This window comes from Vanacampus margaritifer, chromosome 8, assembly GCF_051991255.1.
Source record: "Vanacampus margaritifer isolate UIUO_Vmar chromosome 8, RoL_Vmar_1.0, whole genome shotgun sequence".
NCBI classification, from domain to species: domain Eukaryota; kingdom Metazoa; phylum Chordata; class Actinopteri; order Syngnathiformes; family Syngnathidae; genus Vanacampus; species Vanacampus margaritifer.
In genome coordinates, this window is record NC_135439.1 from 23,066,877 (window position 1) to 23,087,185 (window position 20,309).

The following is a 20,309-nucleotide window of genomic DNA, read 5'->3' on the forward strand; positions in this document are numbered from 1 at the left end:
TAGTGCCCAGTCTGTCTAACCTGCTGTATTTGTTTTAAAAGGCAGCAACTTTAATATATATATATATATATATATATATATATATATAGTTATTTATTGTTGTTAAAAATAAACATTTTCAAAGAATGCTGATGTGATTTTTTTTTCTCTTTAAGAATAACTGTGCAAAACGTAAAAACACGTTTTTTTCTCAGATAATAATCGTACACTAAAATCTGAAACCGTTGCACCCCTAGCCACATCCAATATGGCGGATGCAATGACATATCGCTTCGAACGGGACACCTGTCTGAACAGTATCTGCGGCAGAATTAAAAAGAAAAAAGGAAATCAAAATCCAACCTCATTTTAGATGCCGAAATGATATGGCTTCCATGCAATCAGTCATTTCTTTTTTCAAGTGGCTCTTTACTTGCCGACACAGTTTGTAGTATGTCCCTCCTCACTTGCCATACGCTGGTCTTCTTATGTTGGTTGGGAATGTCATCCTTTTTATTTGTTTTGAACAAACAGCTACTGTCGGCCGACGCCGAAAACAAGAACAATTCATGAGCGGCAAGCAGTCACAACAATGAACACAGGCAGCCACCGCGAGACCTGTGTTGCGTTTACTAACACTTGGACATAAGAGTGAGAAACAGAATGGGCAACACCGGAACCCACAACACACGTAGTTCGTTACAATATTTTTAATGTCTTAGTGATAAACAACTCAACTATAATATTTTAAAACACAAAATTAGCTACTATGAAAAATAAAATAATAATAAAAAAGTTTATTTTTAGAGATCCATGCCTCAAATGGGAGGACACAATCATCTTGGTGGGCGGGCACGGACCCGTATGGCCCGCCCATGGCGACGGGTGTGTCTGACAAAATACTGATGGTGATGGACAGTTGCAAAGTATAATGAAAAATGCATACTATTTGCATGGATATTAGTTTATGACAAGAGAAAACTTGCTGTTTAGCTGTTTTTCAGCATTCATGAGTGTGACCCAAGACAGTACATCACAATTGAATTAATAAGAGGCCATTCATTTCAGTTTAAAGGAATTTTCCACAGGTATGGAAGAGTGAAGATAGGCGGAGAAAGGTGGAGAGGGCAAAGGAGACCTGTATGAATTAAGTGCTAGATTGGAAATGGAAGAGAAGGGAAGAGGAGGGTGATAGATGCCTGCTTCAGGAAGACTGTCTGCTTAATTCATAGTCCATATAGCTTCTTTATCTCTCGCTTTCAGTCCCCCTCTTTCTCACTCCCTCATCCACATGCAGGTCAGCTGCGAGCAAGTAAGGGTGGAAAATGTCTAAGAAAGGGGACTGTGGCAGCAAATGCAGAAAGATAGAGCTTCCTCCACTCTTCTGCCAATCATTCTCCATCAAGCATTGCTGGGTGTGCTGCTTGCATGCAGGGACCATGCCATTTAACTCAACTATGTAGACGCTCACTCCTCACTGGGTTAAAGGAAGCTAGTGCAGGGAGCAGATAAGGTCCACTCGTCCTGATGGGGCCCTGCTGGAGGGTGCGACAGATGGTCTCAAGTGAAAAACGCAAAAAAAGATTGAGATTGGAAGCAATGACGTACTGTAGGATGAGCCATACATACAGTGTGTGTCTGTATAAAGGGTTGTGAGAATAAACATTACCAAAGGATAAAGTTTGATATCGAACATCTTCTATGATACAGTAAAATTAATGCTGATGAATTGGGCTCGTAATATTTTCAAAGTGTCACAACAGCTTGCATGGGTTTTCTCTGGTTACTTCTGTTTTGTCCCACACATGCGTGTTAAGCTAATAAAATACTTTAACTCATTCACTCCCAGCCATTTTCACTGAAGCAACCCCCTTCCACTTTTACTGGATTTTGACTGATTTTGCAAGGCCCAAAGAATATTGTGTTCTATTGCTGTAAAAACATGGAACCTACCAAAAGAATGATTAGATTCTCTTCTTTCATCAGGGGAAAAAAAGTATATTTGTATCTTTTTTTATCATTAGAATATAGCTAAGTTTCATCATGATTCACAAATATGTTGAAAACACTGGCAAAAAGAGCTTTTTTGCAACATGGCCCTCGTTGATCTCTTATACTCTGCTGCCACCTGCTGGCCATTTTTTGTAATAACTACCATTGCTATAAGCGACCAGGTGAGAGGCTGCATCAAACCCTTCTGTATGCTCTAGCATAAAAAATAAAAAAAAGTATAAATAAGTTTTTGGGGCCATGGCAATATTAACTCTTTGACTGCCAAAAACGTTAAATAACGTTTAGTAAAATCCTACGGAGGAGCGCCAAAGACATTAAAAGACGTTAACCAAGTTGTTTTTTTTGGGGTGGAGGAAAGCCTTGGCCAGCTGTGCTGAAAGTATCAAGCAGATCTAGTTAGTATAATGACTATTTTTGGGCCCTAGACGGCAGCGATGACTCTCTTTGGACAAGATCGGGTAGGTGTCAGTAGAAGAAGACGTGAGGCGGAGCTAGAGTGTTGAGGGAAGAATGGCTGAGAAAGCGAAAATGGCGACCGGTGGAGAGCAGCTCACGCTTGATCGTTTTTTTCAAAGAAGAGAAGCATCAACCAGTGCTAAAGAGCACATTGATGACGACGATGATGATGATGGTCGTGACTCCGAGGTTGACGCCGAAGTTGGAAGCGTTGACGCGGCGGCTATGATCACGTCATAAAGCCTCACCGGCTAGCGATGCTAACGCCGAAAAATGCAGAGCACAACCGAGCACTTCTGCACAGGCGGACGTTCAATCGGACAACGAAGAGTGCCCCGAGTCCAATGCATATTCATCGGAGGAGTGGGTACAGTCTGATCACGGAGAAGACACTGGTTATGGACTACGATGCCACCATGAATGGAGCGGATAAGATGGATCAGAACATCTACCACCCGGTATAGGAACTGAAGGACATGAGGAAGCCAGACGTAACACCACCGTAACGTCACCGTATCATGATCCTGAGACTAGACTTGATGGCAACTTGGCCAAACACACAGTGCAGTATATACTTGCTATTCCCCGGAAAAAAAAGCCAGCAAAAAAGTGTAGCGTCTGCAATCGCAGTGAAACTAATCTGTTGTGCAAATCCTGCTGCGTCACCTTGCACGCAGGGGAGTGTTGCAAAAAGAAAAACTGTATTTGAAACATCCACACAATTGTAAATAGTACCACGGTTGCACACATTTGTAAATAGTTTGCCAAATTGCTTTGTCAAATTGTTACACTGTTGAATGTAAATAAACGTATTTTGCTATCAAAAAACACTTTTTCATTGTTGGTGGTAGTGTTTTACAGAAGTAAAGCACTGTTTAGGTGTTTGTGGCATCATTCATGGAAAAAAAAAAAAGGTGTCAAATTCACTAGAGTGCATGAAATAATATCGTTTCACAAAAAGCTTGATTTCTCCGTATTTTGTTTCAAAACAGAGCATTTGGGTGAAACTAACCATTTTCTATTGTTGATTACTGAAAAACGGAATAAGGTAGAAACAAACTTTTTTTTCTGATGAAAGATGAGAGTCCAATCTTTCATTTGGTAGTATGTGTGTTTCCATAGTCCAAACACAAACTTTTCTGTGGACCTTGAAAGATCAGTCAAAATGCTTAAATCGGCTGGCACCCACGGCATCCCTTTTCTGAAAACGTCTGGCAGTCAAAGAGTTAAAAATAGAACATTTGTATACGTTTTTGGGAGCAAATGAATTAAACTGTCTGTAGGTTTGACTGTGAGAGTGAATAAATGTTTATGTTGCCTTGCAACTGAATAGCAACAAGTCAAGTGTGAACCTCATATCTCGCCCATAGTCAACAGTCAACTCTCAAGCCTGGTTCACACGGTAGGAGAATTGGCCCGTTTTTAGCCCTGAATTTCCCCTCCCGACAATCGTAAGGACGCGGCAACACGCAAACGATAATCCGGCCTGTACCAGGTTATATGGACGTGGGGAAAGGGGAGGCCGACGCTCCGCGGGGCGCAACGGGCCTCTCAGCCATCACCGCCACCAGGAACCAACAGCACATCGCTCACCGTGCCACCGCTCTGCTGCCACCGACCGACCGCCAGCCACCTAACCAACCGGTCCGGTCCGCGGCAGGGCGCGGAGCTCCCGCGAGCCCCGCCATCCACGGCCGCCCGCTGGAAAGGCCATAGACCGAGACTTTTGAAGCCGCGAGGCCGCCATCTTGGGACTCCCAAGAAACGTATCTAAGCATACGCATTATGGCTGCAAAATGCAGTACAACAGTCAACTCAAGCCTGGTTCACACGGCAGGATAATTGGCCCGTTTTTAGCCCCGAATTTCCCCTCCCGACAATCGTAAGGACGCGATGACACGCAAACGCTAATCTTAACAGATAATCCTGTGTTGACACCACACACGGCTCATCCCGATATTGGCCCTCAGAGGACCTCTGACTTGAAATCTGGGAAATTCAACATGTTTGATTGTTTTGGCCCGACTTCGCTCTGTGTGTGGTGTGCCCCGAGGAAAAATCACCGCGCAGCCGGTTGACGGTGACGTACAGCCAATCAGAAAGCGAGCCGGCGAGGAAGCCGGTGGGGAATCCAAAATCAAAACAGTCATGACGCAGCAGAAAGTCCGTGCTTGCGCTATTATACTCCTTTTTTTTTTTAAAACATAATTTTATTTTTTATCCATACACACGTCACACACATACTACACCAAGGGCAAGCGATGCCTCGATCACCCCCAGAGCCCATTTAACAACGCCTTTACTTTTAATGCCGCTTTTTCGGCTGAAAACAAACCAGGAGGTATCGCGACTGGTCCTGCATGTTTGTTGACTGAAGTAACGTTTAACCTTGAGAGGTTTTGCGAGACTTCCCGTCACATTCATGAATGAACTCTGCTCGTGTGTGGTGTGTTGATTCTGTAGCGTGGCTGTACACGGTACGTTCAAAACATTTACTACCGTGATTTTTTCTCTTCACGCGTGGCGTCTCTCACAGTTTGGAAATCAGCCAAAAATTTGAAAATCTTGCCGTGTGAACCAGGCTTTAGGTTTAACTTAACATTAGCAAAAAACTATACTGCATTGACTTTTCGAGTGTTTTATAATAAATAAACAAACATTGCATTTCGCCTTTTTATCTTCTTAAGTCCACCCACCATTTTCAGAGTGCTTTTTCGGTGGTCTTATTTTTTTCTTTCTTTTGCGCTGATTTCAGCCTCTTGTATCTTTTCCTTTACTTTGGTTTCCATCCGTCAATAAGAGCATGAACTCATATGCCAGTCTCAACCCTGCACCTCAGAGCCATTTAATAAATGTAGCCAGTAAAACGGCTTTTACAGGGTGTAAAAGGCTGTATGACTGCATTAGTGTTCAAGTAGAAAAGAAACATGTCATAATTATTTAAAAGCATCCAATAAAATGTCTCATCCCCCCCCCCCCCCCCCATGGTTTAAAAAAGATTTCAGGGTCGCCAGCAAAGAGACATAGCAAAAGAGTACATTTGATTAGGCAACCGAGGCTCTCCCAGTGAAATGTCTCTTGTGTGCTGGTCTATCAGCACTGAGTTGTGACTCTCTCTGACACCTCATCTGCCTGCTGAAACTTTTAGCTCATTTACATTTTGACATTGCTATGTAGGCTTGACATTTCTGAGAGAGGGAAGAGTGTCTTGTGTCTGGGTAAGATTTCACTCTGCAGGGAGTGAGAATTGTTGATACTCTCAAGATATAACGACATCTCTGTGAATGCATGCAGTATTTTTGTTTCGTTAAAATTTTGTTAACGAGACAAATGTTGTCTCGTCAACATTTCAGAGAGCAGCGGTCGTTCTACATAAACGGGGCAAAGTTGAGTTGAATGTATTGCAAATAGGTCTTGTTGTTTTCATAACATGTCGTCTATTGCAAATAAGACATTTATCAGTGAGGACACCATTTGTAAAAAATAAGAAATATATATACATATACATATATATATATATATATATATATATATATATATATATATATATATTATTAAAAAAAATTTTTTCATACAAACACTGACGCATAAAAACAAAAATATGACACTGAGCTTTACGGTTTCAATAATTGTCACTAATGTATTTGGCCTCTCAACTTTAGATTTTACATGTGTATATACAAAGAATGTCTACATTAGTGAAAGATAAAAAATATATATTTTTACATAAAGCAAGAACCAATTTAAAAACCTTGCAAAAGGGCTGCCTCCCTCACAGCAACCTTTAGTGTCCTTGAAAGTTAGAGTACAGTAATTTCTGGACTATAAGGCGCACCTGACTATAAGCTGCGCTAGCTAAATTTGGGAAATACTCGTGTTTGTTACACATATAATCCGCACCCGACTGTAAGCCGCAGGTGTTTTAATGTTACCACACTGTGTTCCCGCTACTTTCGTTTCCATGATGAGTGTGCAAATTGTCTCGCTCTTGTTCTGTCTATCCTACTGTATTTGGGCTCACTTGGTTTGTTTTGCTCTGCCTGACGCTCTTGCGCTTCCTTTATAGTGCACCCCCTTGTGATCTGGTGGATAAGCCGCACCTTTGTATTAGCCGCAGGGTCGAATGCAAGTGAAACAAGTAGCGGCTTATAGTCCAGAAATTACTGTAATAGCTTTATGGAGGGATAGCTTTTGATGGTATGATGTAATTTTCTGTCATGTTTGCAAATGTTACCATACATGGTGAATATTGATTGATTTGAAGAAAATTGTGAATTGAATTGAAATTGTAATTTCTGCCTAAATAAAAATCGTAATTAGATCTTTTCCTAAAATGTTCATGTCCAACACTAAGGAGTGAGCACGGAGGTTACTGTGGTGTAATCGCCTGAAAATTGCTGTCATGCACCCATCGATTTATTGAAACATGTAATGTAAAAATGGAGGCCATTACTGAAGAAATATTTGGAATAGGGAAATGTATTTCGTACTTTCTTCTCCAATATCTCAAGTTGATCTTGGTAGAAGCAGGAAATGCTGGCCAACTCTTGTTCCTTCCTCTCCAACTGTCTGGCCTGCGAAAAAGCAGGGAAAAGAAGAAGGTGAGAACTTGAATTTTGAGAAGGAAAATAAGGCACTCCATCAAAAGCCATGCCACCACTAAATACTACTGAAGCTAAAACAAATACCAAAATATAGGGTGTCCCAAAATATTTGACATTATTTGAAATGTGAATATCTGAAAAACAATGTGTACTTGGCAAACAATATTTAATTAATTTGATGTTGAAAAATACTTTATGATTACTATCACCAAAATGAGCATACAACTCTTAATGTTTTTGTGCAAAAGACAAACATTCTATTCACTCACGAATAAATCAGTCCAATTAAAACCCTTTTTCCCACGCAAAGTCCATAAAGGCAGGATTGGATGGGTTTGGAGTTGAACATTAGACAATTGTGACCTCAGTCTCATCAAACATCTTTGAGATGTTCTAGATAAGAAAGTGTGAGTCTGTGGTCCAACTCGTGACCTCACAAATTCTTCTAAAGATCTGCCAAGGGGTAAAGGCTTCATTAGGTTGCCTAAATTAAACTACTGTGTTCTCTGTTTTTATTTAACTATTGGCTACATAAGTATTTTTTGTGATACATATTATTTATATATGATGTGTGATGATGTGTATTGCTGCTGGTAACGCTGTGAATTTCTCCACTGTGGGATAAATAAAGGTGTATCTTATCTTATCTTAAATAACATGCGAGATACTAGCAGTTAGCCCTTGGAAAATGTTATTCTTGGGTATATTTTAAATAGTTTATTCTAAAATGATAATCCAATCATTTTTCCCTGAAAATTATTAACATATTGTTTGTTTAAAAGCAGTGCAGTAAAAATCCTGATGTTTTCCCAAGCATGATTTATAATCATGAAAGTATTGATCAAAGATAATTGTGATTATCACTTTGGCCAGAATCTTGCAGCCCTTAAGTGTCTCAATACACATGTCTTTAGACTCCAATGCAATACTTTCTCCCAATGCCATTGTATAATGTGCAATAACACTTAAGACTTTAATTCTATAGTATCCGTATATGGCCCATGATTTAAGGGACATCAGCTATAATTTCATATTGCAACAGTGACTGATGTAATGAGAACAAACTGAATGATTGTGTTTTTTTTTATTGAGTACTGAAATCAATGATAATAACAAAATGCTTGACGGATCCGTAAAAAAACCTCAAAATATAAAAGGCTACTGAACGTGTGCAACTGTGCATATACTGGTTGCAACAGAACTTACAAAACGACTTGCGGTGCATGCAGCAGTGGCAGCAAGAGTTGGCAGGGCTGATGTTGGCAGGGCTGATGTTGGCAGGGCTGATGTTAGCTTTAAGATGAGCTAAGATGAACATGACCACTGAACACAGCTTTTTACAGGTGGCAAGATGGCTGAAGAAAGAGATGTTGTTTTGGGCCATGGCAGCATGCAAGTAGAGCGAGATAGAAGGAAAATGTCAATAAGGTTCTCTGCGTAACACAAGACGGAAGCCTGACTAAAGAAACTCCTGTACATGCAGTGTGAGAAAAAAAGGGGGGGGAGGGGGGGGGGCGCATATCTTTGGACACCAAGCTATAAAGTGAAGATGAAAATTTGGGATAAACATTACAGTGGATGGAACCTCAACTCTATAAGCACTTAAGCAAGTTGGAATTCAACCAAATTTTGGGGGGAAAGATGCCTCCAAGGATATACTGTACATAGAGGTGTCAAAATTAGTTTGTTAATTTTTGAGTTAATTAAAAGTTCCTTTAACGCCACAATTTTCTTACTTGGAAAGCCTGTACTGGGGGAATTCCAGTCGCGACGCAGCAGACACGTCCACATCAATATTTAGCAGCAATAAATTTAATAAGAATGCATATATTTGTGGAGACTGAAGATGAAAAAAAAATGCTCTGAGCTGTCACCAATGTCTTACAAATGCAATTATGCCATCTAGTGGCAGAAAAATGACCTGAACACGAATCAATATTACATTCATTTTTTACAGTACAGTACATCTTTTTAATTTTAACAAAATTTTATGAATTATTATGAACTTACAGTATTAATGACTAAAAGACACAGCCATATTTTTATTTAACATTTTGGTCCACTTTTATGTTAACAAGAGTATGAAAACTCAGAAAATACATATTTTCTATTGTACATTCTATCGTACATTTAGAAGAGATATAAAATTTGCAATTAATCGTGAGTTAACTATTGAAATAATGTGATTAATTAGGATTTAAATTTTTTTATCGCCGGACACCCCTAGTTAAAATATTTGACATATTTGATTTCAGACAGAATCAAGTGGTTACCACTACTTGTTTCACTTTTTCCTCTAACTTTTGACATGGTGCGGTGTGCCTTTTTGAAAAGGAGGACCCGGAGAAGAGAAGAAAATCCACCCCAAGTTATAATGATTCCAAAGCACCTTTGTCCAGAATTATCAAGTGTTTCAATGTCATGACAATCGGAAATGACTACCAGTAGCCATGTAGACCAAAAAATATATATATTCCAAATTCAATGCTAGCAATGCTAAAATTTATTTTGATGACCTAACCAATCAGAGGTTGGCCAGTCATGGTTTCAAGAATGACTGTATTTGACTTTGGAGGTTTCACTGTAGATAAGACACAAGCACACCATATTCAGGATAGGATACAGCAAAAAAGGATATAAATCAACTAATTAAACTACAGCTGTTTGTAAGAAATGTCTTGCCAGAACATTAACAGAAGTGTTCTGTGTGCACATGAACAGGTAATATACAGATTGTGATCCACATGTAGAAAAAGCAAGTGCTTGTACAGTTTTCTGTGCACTTTGCTGATAGCACACAAGCTCACACAGAGATTGACATTACACTTATTGTAATCCAGTTTTATCCCAATTTAACAGGCATCTGCATCCCTAAAGAGCACATCTGCAAATCCTCATACTGTGCTGCTCACTGCACTTTTTTTTCTTACTGCAGCGGCTGTCTGATGCTCAAGGGCCGTCTGTGTGTGTATGTGTGTAAAATCACCTCCGCCAGCAGCACAGATGATGTGTAATTTTCTGGCTGAATACCTTCCAAAGTGTTGTTGTGTGGAATGGCGCTGGAAACACACTCACAGCCTCGCTTTAATGCACAATGAAAACATGACGTTTGAATAGAGAGAGAGAGAGTGTATGTGTGTATGTGTATGTGTGTTTGAGAGAGAGAGAGAGAGAGAGAGAGAGAGAGAGAGAGAACAAGAAAAGGTGAAAGACACCAGCATTGTTGCTTACCCAAGCATCTAAATCGGCAGGCTAGAGTAAAAGGTAAAAGCAGAAGAAAGTCACTGGGATGAGAGAAAAGGTAAGGGTAGGAAAATGACGGATAGGAAGAGCACGAAAGAGAGGTATCATTAAAAAAAATTAAAATAGAAAAGGATAAGCTAAACTGAAGTCACTAGTACAACTGGAGTAGGTTAGTACAACTAGTCATATAATCTAGTACAAATAATCAACAGAACAGTCTGGACATCTAATGACATTCATTTTGAATTGATTAATATTACCAGATGTTAACTTGACACTTAAGAATGTTAAAATAATACTTGAAAACGTTTTTGTGTTTTTTAAGAAAATAAATGTTTTATGATTATGACGCAATGTAACCCTGGACACGTTCCGTTATTTCTATGGAGAAGATTTATTTTATTTTTTTAAATCCAAGCAATCAAAGGTTGACCTGTGCCCTGGAACAGAATGTTTTGACTTCAGAGGTTTTACTGTACTGAAATACCTGAATTTATTTAAATCAGGGAGGTTGCAGCAGAGAAAGGCATGTGCTTTTCACATCTGCACCACAGTCATTGGTGCTGAGTTCAAATCTTGGCTTGTACCCTTCTGTGAAGAGTTTGAATGTTCTTTAGTTTCCCCAATTACTCCAATTTTCTCCCATATTCCAAAAGCAGGACAAACAGTGGGAAAGGTATGGATGGATTTAAGTTGCAGGAAGTTGTTTGTAATGGCTAAGAAAAAGAAAACTGACGTTCATTGACTCCCTATTCATTTGTCTGGCTGATTTTGTATAAGACCAACCTCAAACATGAATACATCACACCCAACCATCCATATGATACCATGTTAATAAATGAACAGAATAATCTGTCTGATTTAATCACTAGTGCGTCCATCCATGAGGGTCCACCTACACCCCCACTATGTTGAGCCTTCTGTCTTCACTAATCTGCTTTGAACAAAACCCAGCACCTCAAACTCCAAGGAGATTAACACATGGGGTAATATAAAGTCAACAAGATGCAGGCAAATACTTGTGATACTCACACTACCTTTAAATGGGGGCAAATAAAGTCAATGTTGGCTATTGAATTCTTTTATGGCTCAACCATATAACTAAAAGGCCATACGGCTAACAATAAAAAGAAATGCTGAGCTATTACCTGCTATGTGCATACACAGCTAATAAGCCCCAAGACAGTTCAACCCCACATTTTGTATTGACTTTATTGTACAGAACTGTGCATGTGTGCTAGTGCACACCCTTTATTTTGTGCAAGCAAAAAGGCAGTTGGCACAGGCCTGAAAATGTTTTTCCAAGCACTGTTTAGCAGTATATCTGTTAATGTTGATGTCATAACATTAAAATGGCACACCAATTGTTTTGAGATGTAACAACCATATAGTTATTCATTTAGAAATAATTATAAAGCCCATTTGTATAACACACTATAAAATCACTTATTGTCCATTTTAGCACTTAAGCAGTTTTTTTAAATGACTGTGTTTATACATCCGTATGCATTTGTGTACTCAGACAGACACCTGAAGAGGCAAGAAAATATTTTTTACAAAATAGATATATTTCTTACTACAAAATGATGGCATTTCTGTAGAGTACTGATTACTGTGAAGATATGTTGCACGTTGAATTAGTTATATAATAATTTGTAAATATGTAGTAGTAGTAATGAGTTATTATGATCATGTTTATGTTTTGGTGATGTCAAATTTAAGTTACATGAGATAGAAAATGAGGAAAAAAGCAAATACTGTAAGTTCACATTGAAAGTAAAATCAAATATTGAGGTCATGTTAATGGCTGGACATTTGGTTTCACGTTCCCTAACATCGTGACAAATCTATTACCTAAATAGGAAATCATGCAAATGTTACATTTGGATAAGTGTTTTTTATGTTTGAGAAGGGAGCGTTTTGGTGTGCATTTCTACTTGGGAGTCAGTGGAGGAGAGCTGAACGGTGGACGGTCAGAATAATGATTAGCAAATAGAATGTCACTGGCAGATGCAGTTTATGATGTAAAACTTCTGCTTTGGCTTTTTAATTGAGGCGGAAACGTGGAATGTGAGAATGCAATGCATGATGTCTTATAATATGGAAGTATTCACAATAGGGGTGTTCAAAAAACGATTTGGCAATTTATCACAATATTACAGTGCGCAATTCTCGAATCGATTCGATTTGCGGCCGAATCGATTTTTAAAGATACATTTTTTTTATGGGAATATTCAACAAAACGTCTTGCTTAGGGTTAGGGTTCACATGTTAATATTTCATTTCAATACTGTTCAAACATGAAACTGATTGCATCAGATTGTTTATAAGCCTTAAGTTTCAGATAAAGAAACGATTTTTTAGACAAATCTTACAGTGCACATGTATGTATAAGTTTACTGATTAGTATTTTCTAAATTTGAGTAAAAATTGTTTTTGCAATAATCAACTTATAGATTCGTATCGGGATTAATCGGTATCGAATCGAATCGTGACCTATGAATCGTGATACGAATCGCCAGATACTAGGCAATTCACACCCTTAATTCACAATAAGAATGTAAATAATAATGATATTCAACATGTGTGACTGTAAATGCTAATAGTCAAAAATATCTGTAGAATTGTGAATTTCTGTAAAATCATGACATAAAAAAATAAAACAATGAAGCATTGTGTAATTTACATTAATATGGTTTAAAACTCTGAAACAAACAACTTTTGATTTGACAGTAAGAAAATGTTTAGTAGATCACTTTTTCACAAATTCACAAATTACTGTAATTTTAACACAGACAAACTGTAAAACATTGGGATACAGTTAAAATTACATCATGGCGGTGTTAGAATAATACTTTTTGTCAGTAGGTTATTTGGTACATCAAACATGCATTTTACAAATTCATATTAGAGATACGAATATTTAGATATACAGTAAAACTATATGAATACGAAGGTTAAACTAAATGTATTATGTTTATTTAAAATTTATATACTGTTTATTGACTTTTGCACGTGACGTCACAGCCCTCATGGGAACGCCCCCTCCGGGACACTGGATGGCAAAAGAGCCACTTGCCTGCATTGTAACCATTGAATCTCGTACAGCGTAAAGTCCTTTATCTAATCAATTATTTTATAAAATGGTCATATCTTGCTGTGCGGTCGGTTGTACAGACAGACAAAGGAGTAAACCAAATGTTGCTTTTTATCACATACCTACTAATGAAGACAAAAGACGTCGATTGATAGCAGCAATCAACAGAAAGGACTGGCAGCCCAAAAAGTATTCACAGATTTGCAGCGATCATTTTTTGCGAGGTTGGTAGATAAATATTGTAATTAGTAGATAAATAAATGTTTATACATTTTACTAGTGTTACTAGTGCGTGTTTCAAATCACATAAACAAGCCAGATAGTTAGCGTCCACTCCAACTGCACAAACACACAGTTTTAAAATGCACCTTCTTCAAAACTATTAAGTGCATTTAACTGTTTAATAATGTGGGATTTCGTCTTTGTGCTTAGAGTTTTTCACTCTGGAGCCGGAGTCATAGTCATGAAATGACTGCATAGCTTGCCACTACGATAGTCATATGTTCCATGCTAGCAAACATAGTAACATAACATCATCACAGCGTTTCAATATAGAACAGACTATTTAAAAATTAGTCAGTTAGCATGAAAAACAAGTTTTACCTTTGCATTACGAGGTATATTGTCATCCGGTGTGAGCGTAGCATCTTGTCCCAGAGACTCAGCCAGCGACAAGCTTTTGAATCAGCCCCGGTGTAAGGAGAACAGACGGCATTGACTACATAATGATATAGGTCGTGCGCTGTGAATTCCGGCAAAGTCGGCGATTTGATTAACTTGGTCAAAACAGCAGGCAACAGAAGGTAAGGGGCTGTTTTCAAATTAGCGATCTCCAACTTAAGTAAATATGGCGCTCTATGAGTCCCGACTAAATGTGCAACTTCGACTGACGGGCGGATTTCGGTTGAATTAGTAGATTTCATGGCTCTATGGGCAATAATAACTTTTAATTTGTAAAATAACAGTCGCTAAGTCACTAAGTCACTCCGGGCCATGTCCACTTCCATTCAACAATCATTTCCTTCCGCCGTCCATCATAGAGCAGTCACGTGATCACGCAACGTCGGTGCAAATGGTTAATACTGGCAGCTGTGTTTATAATTCAGTAATAAGAAATACTGTCCAAATATAAACATGTTTACAGAACAACTTGTATATTATATATACTAAAACTAAGCTTTTTAAACTTGTAGATTCAACAGTTCTTTACTGATAACTTAACAACAACAGGGTGGCGTTGCACAGTGGTAAAATGGTCATCTTGCAACCCTGAGGTTGTTGATTCGATCCCAGCGCAGTGTATAGTGCAGGGGTGGTAAAGTTCTGTCCTTGAGAGCCCCTATCCAGCCTGTTTTCCATGTTTCTCTTCACTAACACACCTGATTCATGGTCAGGATCGTTATCAGGCTTCTGCAAAGCTTGCTGATGAGCTGATCATTAGATTCAGCTGCACCAAAGGAGGGAGACATGGAAAACAGGCTGGATAGTGGCTCTCGAGGACCGAACTTGGCCAACCCTGGTATGGTGCTATACAAATGAAGGACCATTTACCAAGAACATGCTGCTTTTATACTATTTTGTTCTGTAAAATTTAGAAACAGTTACTGTTTATTGTACATTAAATACCAGTAAAATGTACACGTACTGTTAAGTTGTTTACATTTGTACTGTATTTTTTACAGAATTTCTGTGGCAACCGCAGCTGCCAGTTTTTTTTCCCCCGTAGAAAAAAAAAAAGGTTAATTTTTTTTTTTACAGTGTACAATTGACTACGGTACTATACTCCCATTCCAGATCACTTGACTGTTGCTGATGCTTTCTACAAACACTTCCTGGGGCCCGACTTGTCACCAGGAGACAGAGCTTTCGCTTTTAGTAAGATGATGGAAAGGCAAAATATTTGACAGTGGTCTTAATGGGAATGTGTCCTTTTGATTCTAGACTATGACCATCCGGCACTTTTATTGTTCCAGTTCAATCAATATTGCATGTTAATTTGTGCGTAAGCTTGAGGAAACATTCCTCATGCAAACAACAGGTCTTGCCCTGCTGTCTTATTACATCACCACAGCTCAGTGATGGGAGCTGTATTCCACTCCTACGCGTTTGTCCTTTGAGCCGGCAAGATTTGTGCCAGGGCGCTCCCTCCTCCGTCACAACGCCGCACCGATCGAAATCTCGTCAGCCGGTGAGGACTCTCCTCGTCAGCAAATCACGTGTGATAGAGTGCGTGCGTGTACAAAGGGTTTAGCGGCATTAACATGATGAAAAAATGTCACACTGGTGATTAGAGGAGCTGATAACAACCGGTTTAACCACGTGGGAATATGTCCGGATTACTGTTAAATTTTGTGCGTGCGTGACTTACAGATTTAAACAGAAGCATGTCAACGAACAGTAATGTTACACATGTGCACTTGAATCTGTAATATCCTTTCCCCTCCACATGCATTCATCTTGCCCCTCTATGCACACTCCTCCTCACATTCACCCTTGCTCTTCTTTGCTAACCAGCAATGCAGGCTATCTAGCTGAATGCCTGTCAGATTCAGACATCTGAATGTATTATATAGTGTGCGAGATAGCCCATCCCTGATGGAGCCTCTATTTGAGCCCTCTTGCCAGATGCTTCCAAGTGATTGCTGTACCAGACACTGCTGCTACCTTACAGTGCTTACTATAATGCTCCAATATTCTCTCTATAGGGGGATAAATGTATTTATTTATGATCCTACATGTGGGAATGTAGCAAGCCTGGTCTGATGGTGTGTGTGACCAATGCAGAACCACATTGCCACCAAGCAGTACAGTTCATTTGGTTTTAGGTAAAATCGAAATGACATTCCAGTATATGATGACATGATAACCGTACAATATTTTAGTGATACTCAATTAAGAAAATTTAGGGGCTGTTGAAAACTGTATCGTTTCCAACAGAATTTGGAGAGAAAAAAAACATTGAAAGGGAAGATAACCCACTAATTTTCTTTACAATATTGTAAGCACCCTCACTAGTCTAAACACGATATTATGGTTTATGTTGTATTTGTGGAATATGAATATGAATTAAGCAGTGAAATACACGCTTTTATCCATTTTGCCACTTGCTTTCGCCTGAAAATGGCATTACAGTTGCTCAGGTAAAGACCAATCACAGCCTCAGCCTGTGAAGTTGAGTGAACGTCACAAGTTCTCCAACAATAACGACCATATTGGTTGTTTTACCATGCACCTAAATACGACCAATTTTTATGTATTGTAGGTTAGCGAATTCAATAGGCCATGTTGTATCAGCCATGTTAAATAGCGAAAAAATAGTAATGAGACTCAAACCCAGGTTGTCTGGTCGGAGGACGAACATTTATCTGTCTGAGCTAACAGGCCGGTAATAATCTCAGTGTTTGTTTTTTTAGTGTTGACATGTATGTCAATTCGCCGTCACGGACTACAAATTGGGGTTAGCATTAGGCATTCAGTGAGGTTGTACAGTACACGTTACGTCTTTACATGGAACACTAATGGTTGAGATTAGGAAAAGGCACATTGAGGTTGTAGACCGCTAGGAAACATGTAGTCAACAACTAAAACGATGCAATGAATTGGACAAATAGCTCAGTCTGATAAACAGACGGACCGGGTTCAAGTCTCACTTTTGTATTTTTGCGCTATTTAACATGGCCAATAGAGGTTGTTAAACTAAAATACGTAACACTTGGTCATAATTTGGCACCTTTTTAAAACGACCTATTTGGCCATATGGGAAGCAGCTGAGCCGTGATTGGCCGTTACCTGAGCCGTGAGCAACTGTGATATCATTTTCAGTCGGCAGCAAGTGGCAAAATGGCTGCACCGTAAAATAGACAAAAAAGGGTGGATTTTGCTGCTTAATTCATATTCCACAAGCCCAATATTAACCAAAATGCTCAGTGGGGACGCATACAACATATTATTGTTTAAAAAAAAAAAGAATTTAAACACTCGGTCCACTTCCCCTTTAAAATAGGGCTGAGGTTTTTGAAAACACTCACATTATCGTAAATCTTAGGATCTTATCAAGATGAATGACGTACCTTGAGAGTGGGGAGTCATACTCGCATAACTCAAATTCTCACCCTGAACATACGGTGGACCGTGAACTAAAAATATGCCTTTGGTAAGTAGGGATGGGTACTAAAAACGGTACTTTTTGTGGTATGGACCTATTTGGGTCGGTATTTCCGAGCACCGATTCACGTAAAATCAAACGGTGCCATGTTTTGGTTCTGAAACACGTCTTTCAAAGTTGTGTTTATTTTTACTATTCCTATCTGGCTCATTTGAATGATTGAATGATTTTATTTGTCAAGTTTATATATTGAAAGGTAATTGTTAATTATTTATTTGTTTAAGATTTTACTATTAAACAATAACGAACATTTACAAACAAAAGTTAATAAATAAAATTTAACAAATATAAAAAATAAATAAATAAATAAAAGAGAGCGAGAATACAAAGTACCAAAAATTGGTACCGTTGAGTACCGGTATCGATTCCCAGGTACCGAGTATTGGAACAGTACCGGTTCAAATGTGAAAGGTACCCATCCCTATTTGGTAAGAAAGGGAGGACAATCACCTAATTATGTGTGACTGTGGTAGAGGCACATGTGCAAATTCAAATGTCTTCTGGCATTTTTTTGTAGCTCTACGTGAACAAAGATATATATATTTTTTTTAATTCTGTTGGTGGAATCTTTCTAAAATGCAAACAAACAAAAGCTTGAACTAGATCATTCTCATGTAAACGTGGACTTAGTCAAATGCCCATCCCTAATTTCAACTGGCTCTTTTCCACCGTGGGGTGTGTGAGCCAGATGGCGATAGCTGTGACAGCTATGTAAATAGAGTGACTTCATACCAACACAACAGAGTGTATAACTCACTAGTGAATTCAACAAAGAGGAACCTGACCCAGAATACTAATGTATGCCAACTATTATCTGTAAACAAGAACTACAAATGGCTTTCCCTGCCGAAAACCACTGTACTGTCACACAAATGACCAATCAATCAACATGCCATTTTAGTCCCCAAAATGTTGATGATTAAAATGCAAAAAAAATTAAAAATTACTGAACCTAATTCTACTGCTTTCTGTAGTATTTGCTCTCTAATGTGTATACTCTTGTTTAGTATGTCACCATATTCATCCACAGACTGTGCAGAATATATTTGAGAATGCTGGAAAACGGCAATTTTCTTTGTAAAACACACCAGCTCCACCAAGTCTTGTTATCTTGTGCCCAGAGCGACCAGCCACTACTTTTTCAAATATGTAGCATCATCTGTATACTCTCAAAGAGTGTCTTTTTTTTTTAGCAACTTTATAGTGGACAGTGTCAAACGTTTTGATCTCAGGTATAGCTTGAAGGGCACAAGGACGGTTGGAAAGGGACACATAAAAATATGCGAGAGAAACATTGCCAAACAGCACATGTTGCTGTGCAGAGAAAAAAAAATCAGCCCCTTCATGAGCACTATTTACATGCTTCAATAATGCCATCTAGTGGTCACTTAAGGTGCCACATTTGTTGCCTGACAACTTCCCTCTAACAGACCTCCCTAATTTCAAGCAAAACGTTGAGGTAAAAACATTATAAGATGTGTCTGACTGCAGAGCCAATTCATTTGCATCCTACATCATACAAAGCTGTTCCAATCGACTGGAAATAACGAGAGCAATGGCCGACACTGACATTTAACAAGTTGCCACGGTGTGACAGAAGTACCCAATTTCCTGTCAACTGCCCACACAACAGTCTGGCTGAAGTGTTAAAAGGAAAGAGGATGTGTGAGAGAGAGAGAAGGGACATCAGCATGACCAAATGGGCATGTCACCTCTCATCACACACTTCATCTCTAATGGACTGAATTCTTCTTTTTTTCCTTAACTTCTGAGACAAGCTGCAATTGCAAATCAGTTTTTTGGAGTGTTTTGCCTTGTTTGCATTATGCAACATTTCATTAATATTTCAATGCTGTTCTCACATGTCAGCTTAAACATTATGTTTAAAATGATCGAATCATTACACTGGTCCACATCAGGGGAATAAAAATGCATAAACAAAGTTGCCAACAACATTTTCTAGGGCAATTTACGATATACAGTAGAATCCAAATATCTCAGTTTTTCTTACGTTCCAGTTTTTGTAATGTGACATTTTTTAAATAATAATAATAATAATAATGATAATTCCAAGAGGTAGATGTTTTTCTCTCATTTTATTTACATTTATTTTTGTGTGTGTGTGTGTGGGCGCGGGGGGGGGGGGGGGGGTTACGCCTCCATTAACCCATTACAAATGACAGTGGCTACGTAAACCAAGATAACTATTTTCCAAAGGCCTTAGAGCCATGAGTGATACAATGAATAAAACAATGAGCCCAATAAACTGGAACTCACCATTACAACAAAACGGCGCCATTGCTTCACACTGCGCCACCCTTATGTTAAATAATTAATCTGTTAAATTTTTGTTCCACAAACACAATATTAATCAGAATCCCGTTGTTTGACTAGTGCTGGCACAGGTAAAATTTGGGGGGCTTAGTTGCCTTTCACCGCAAAACTTTGAAGAAGAATCTTGGACTTCTTTGTCTGTAATCAATTGTACTCAAATACAAGGGTTAGATAAGAAGCAACCCCAAGCCGGAAATCTTGTGATTTATTTCGTAGATCTAATAAACAAATATAAATTGTTCTCTTACATTTGTATGCAGCTGTCCAAGCAGAGCTTTTAAAGAGAGTAGAAATTACACATTCACTTTTGCACCGGTTAAAAAACAAATCAATTAGATTTAAATAAATAAATAAACCCTGCAAAGAATAAATTATCCTCTGACTGAAATGAATTTTGCATCCAGCAAACATGTAATGA

General features: G+C 38.6%; 1 protein-coding gene across 11 annotated transcripts in view; it reads right to left on the minus strand.

The window, feature by feature from the left end:
- Positions 1–20,309, minus strand: part of chchd6b (coiled-coil-helix-coiled-coil-helix domain containing 6b) — a 63,220-nt gene that overhangs the window by 32,290 nt on the left and 10,621 nt on the right. For 9 of the 11 annotated variants that reach the window (XM_077573976.1, XM_077573982.1, XM_077573986.1 and 6 more), the window contains 2 exons: positions 10,284–10,304; positions 6,939–7,022 (listed from right to left, as the gene is read on the minus strand). The exons of 1 other annotated variant lie outside the window; for it this stretch is intronic. In XM_077573976.1, coding sequence (XP_077430102.1) covers positions 6,939–7,022; positions 10,284–10,304 — 105 coding nt within the window. The remainder of the gene's footprint in view (positions 1–6,938; positions 7,023–10,283; positions 10,305–20,309) is intronic. One more of the 11 variants, XM_077573977.1, reaches the window with a different exon arrangement.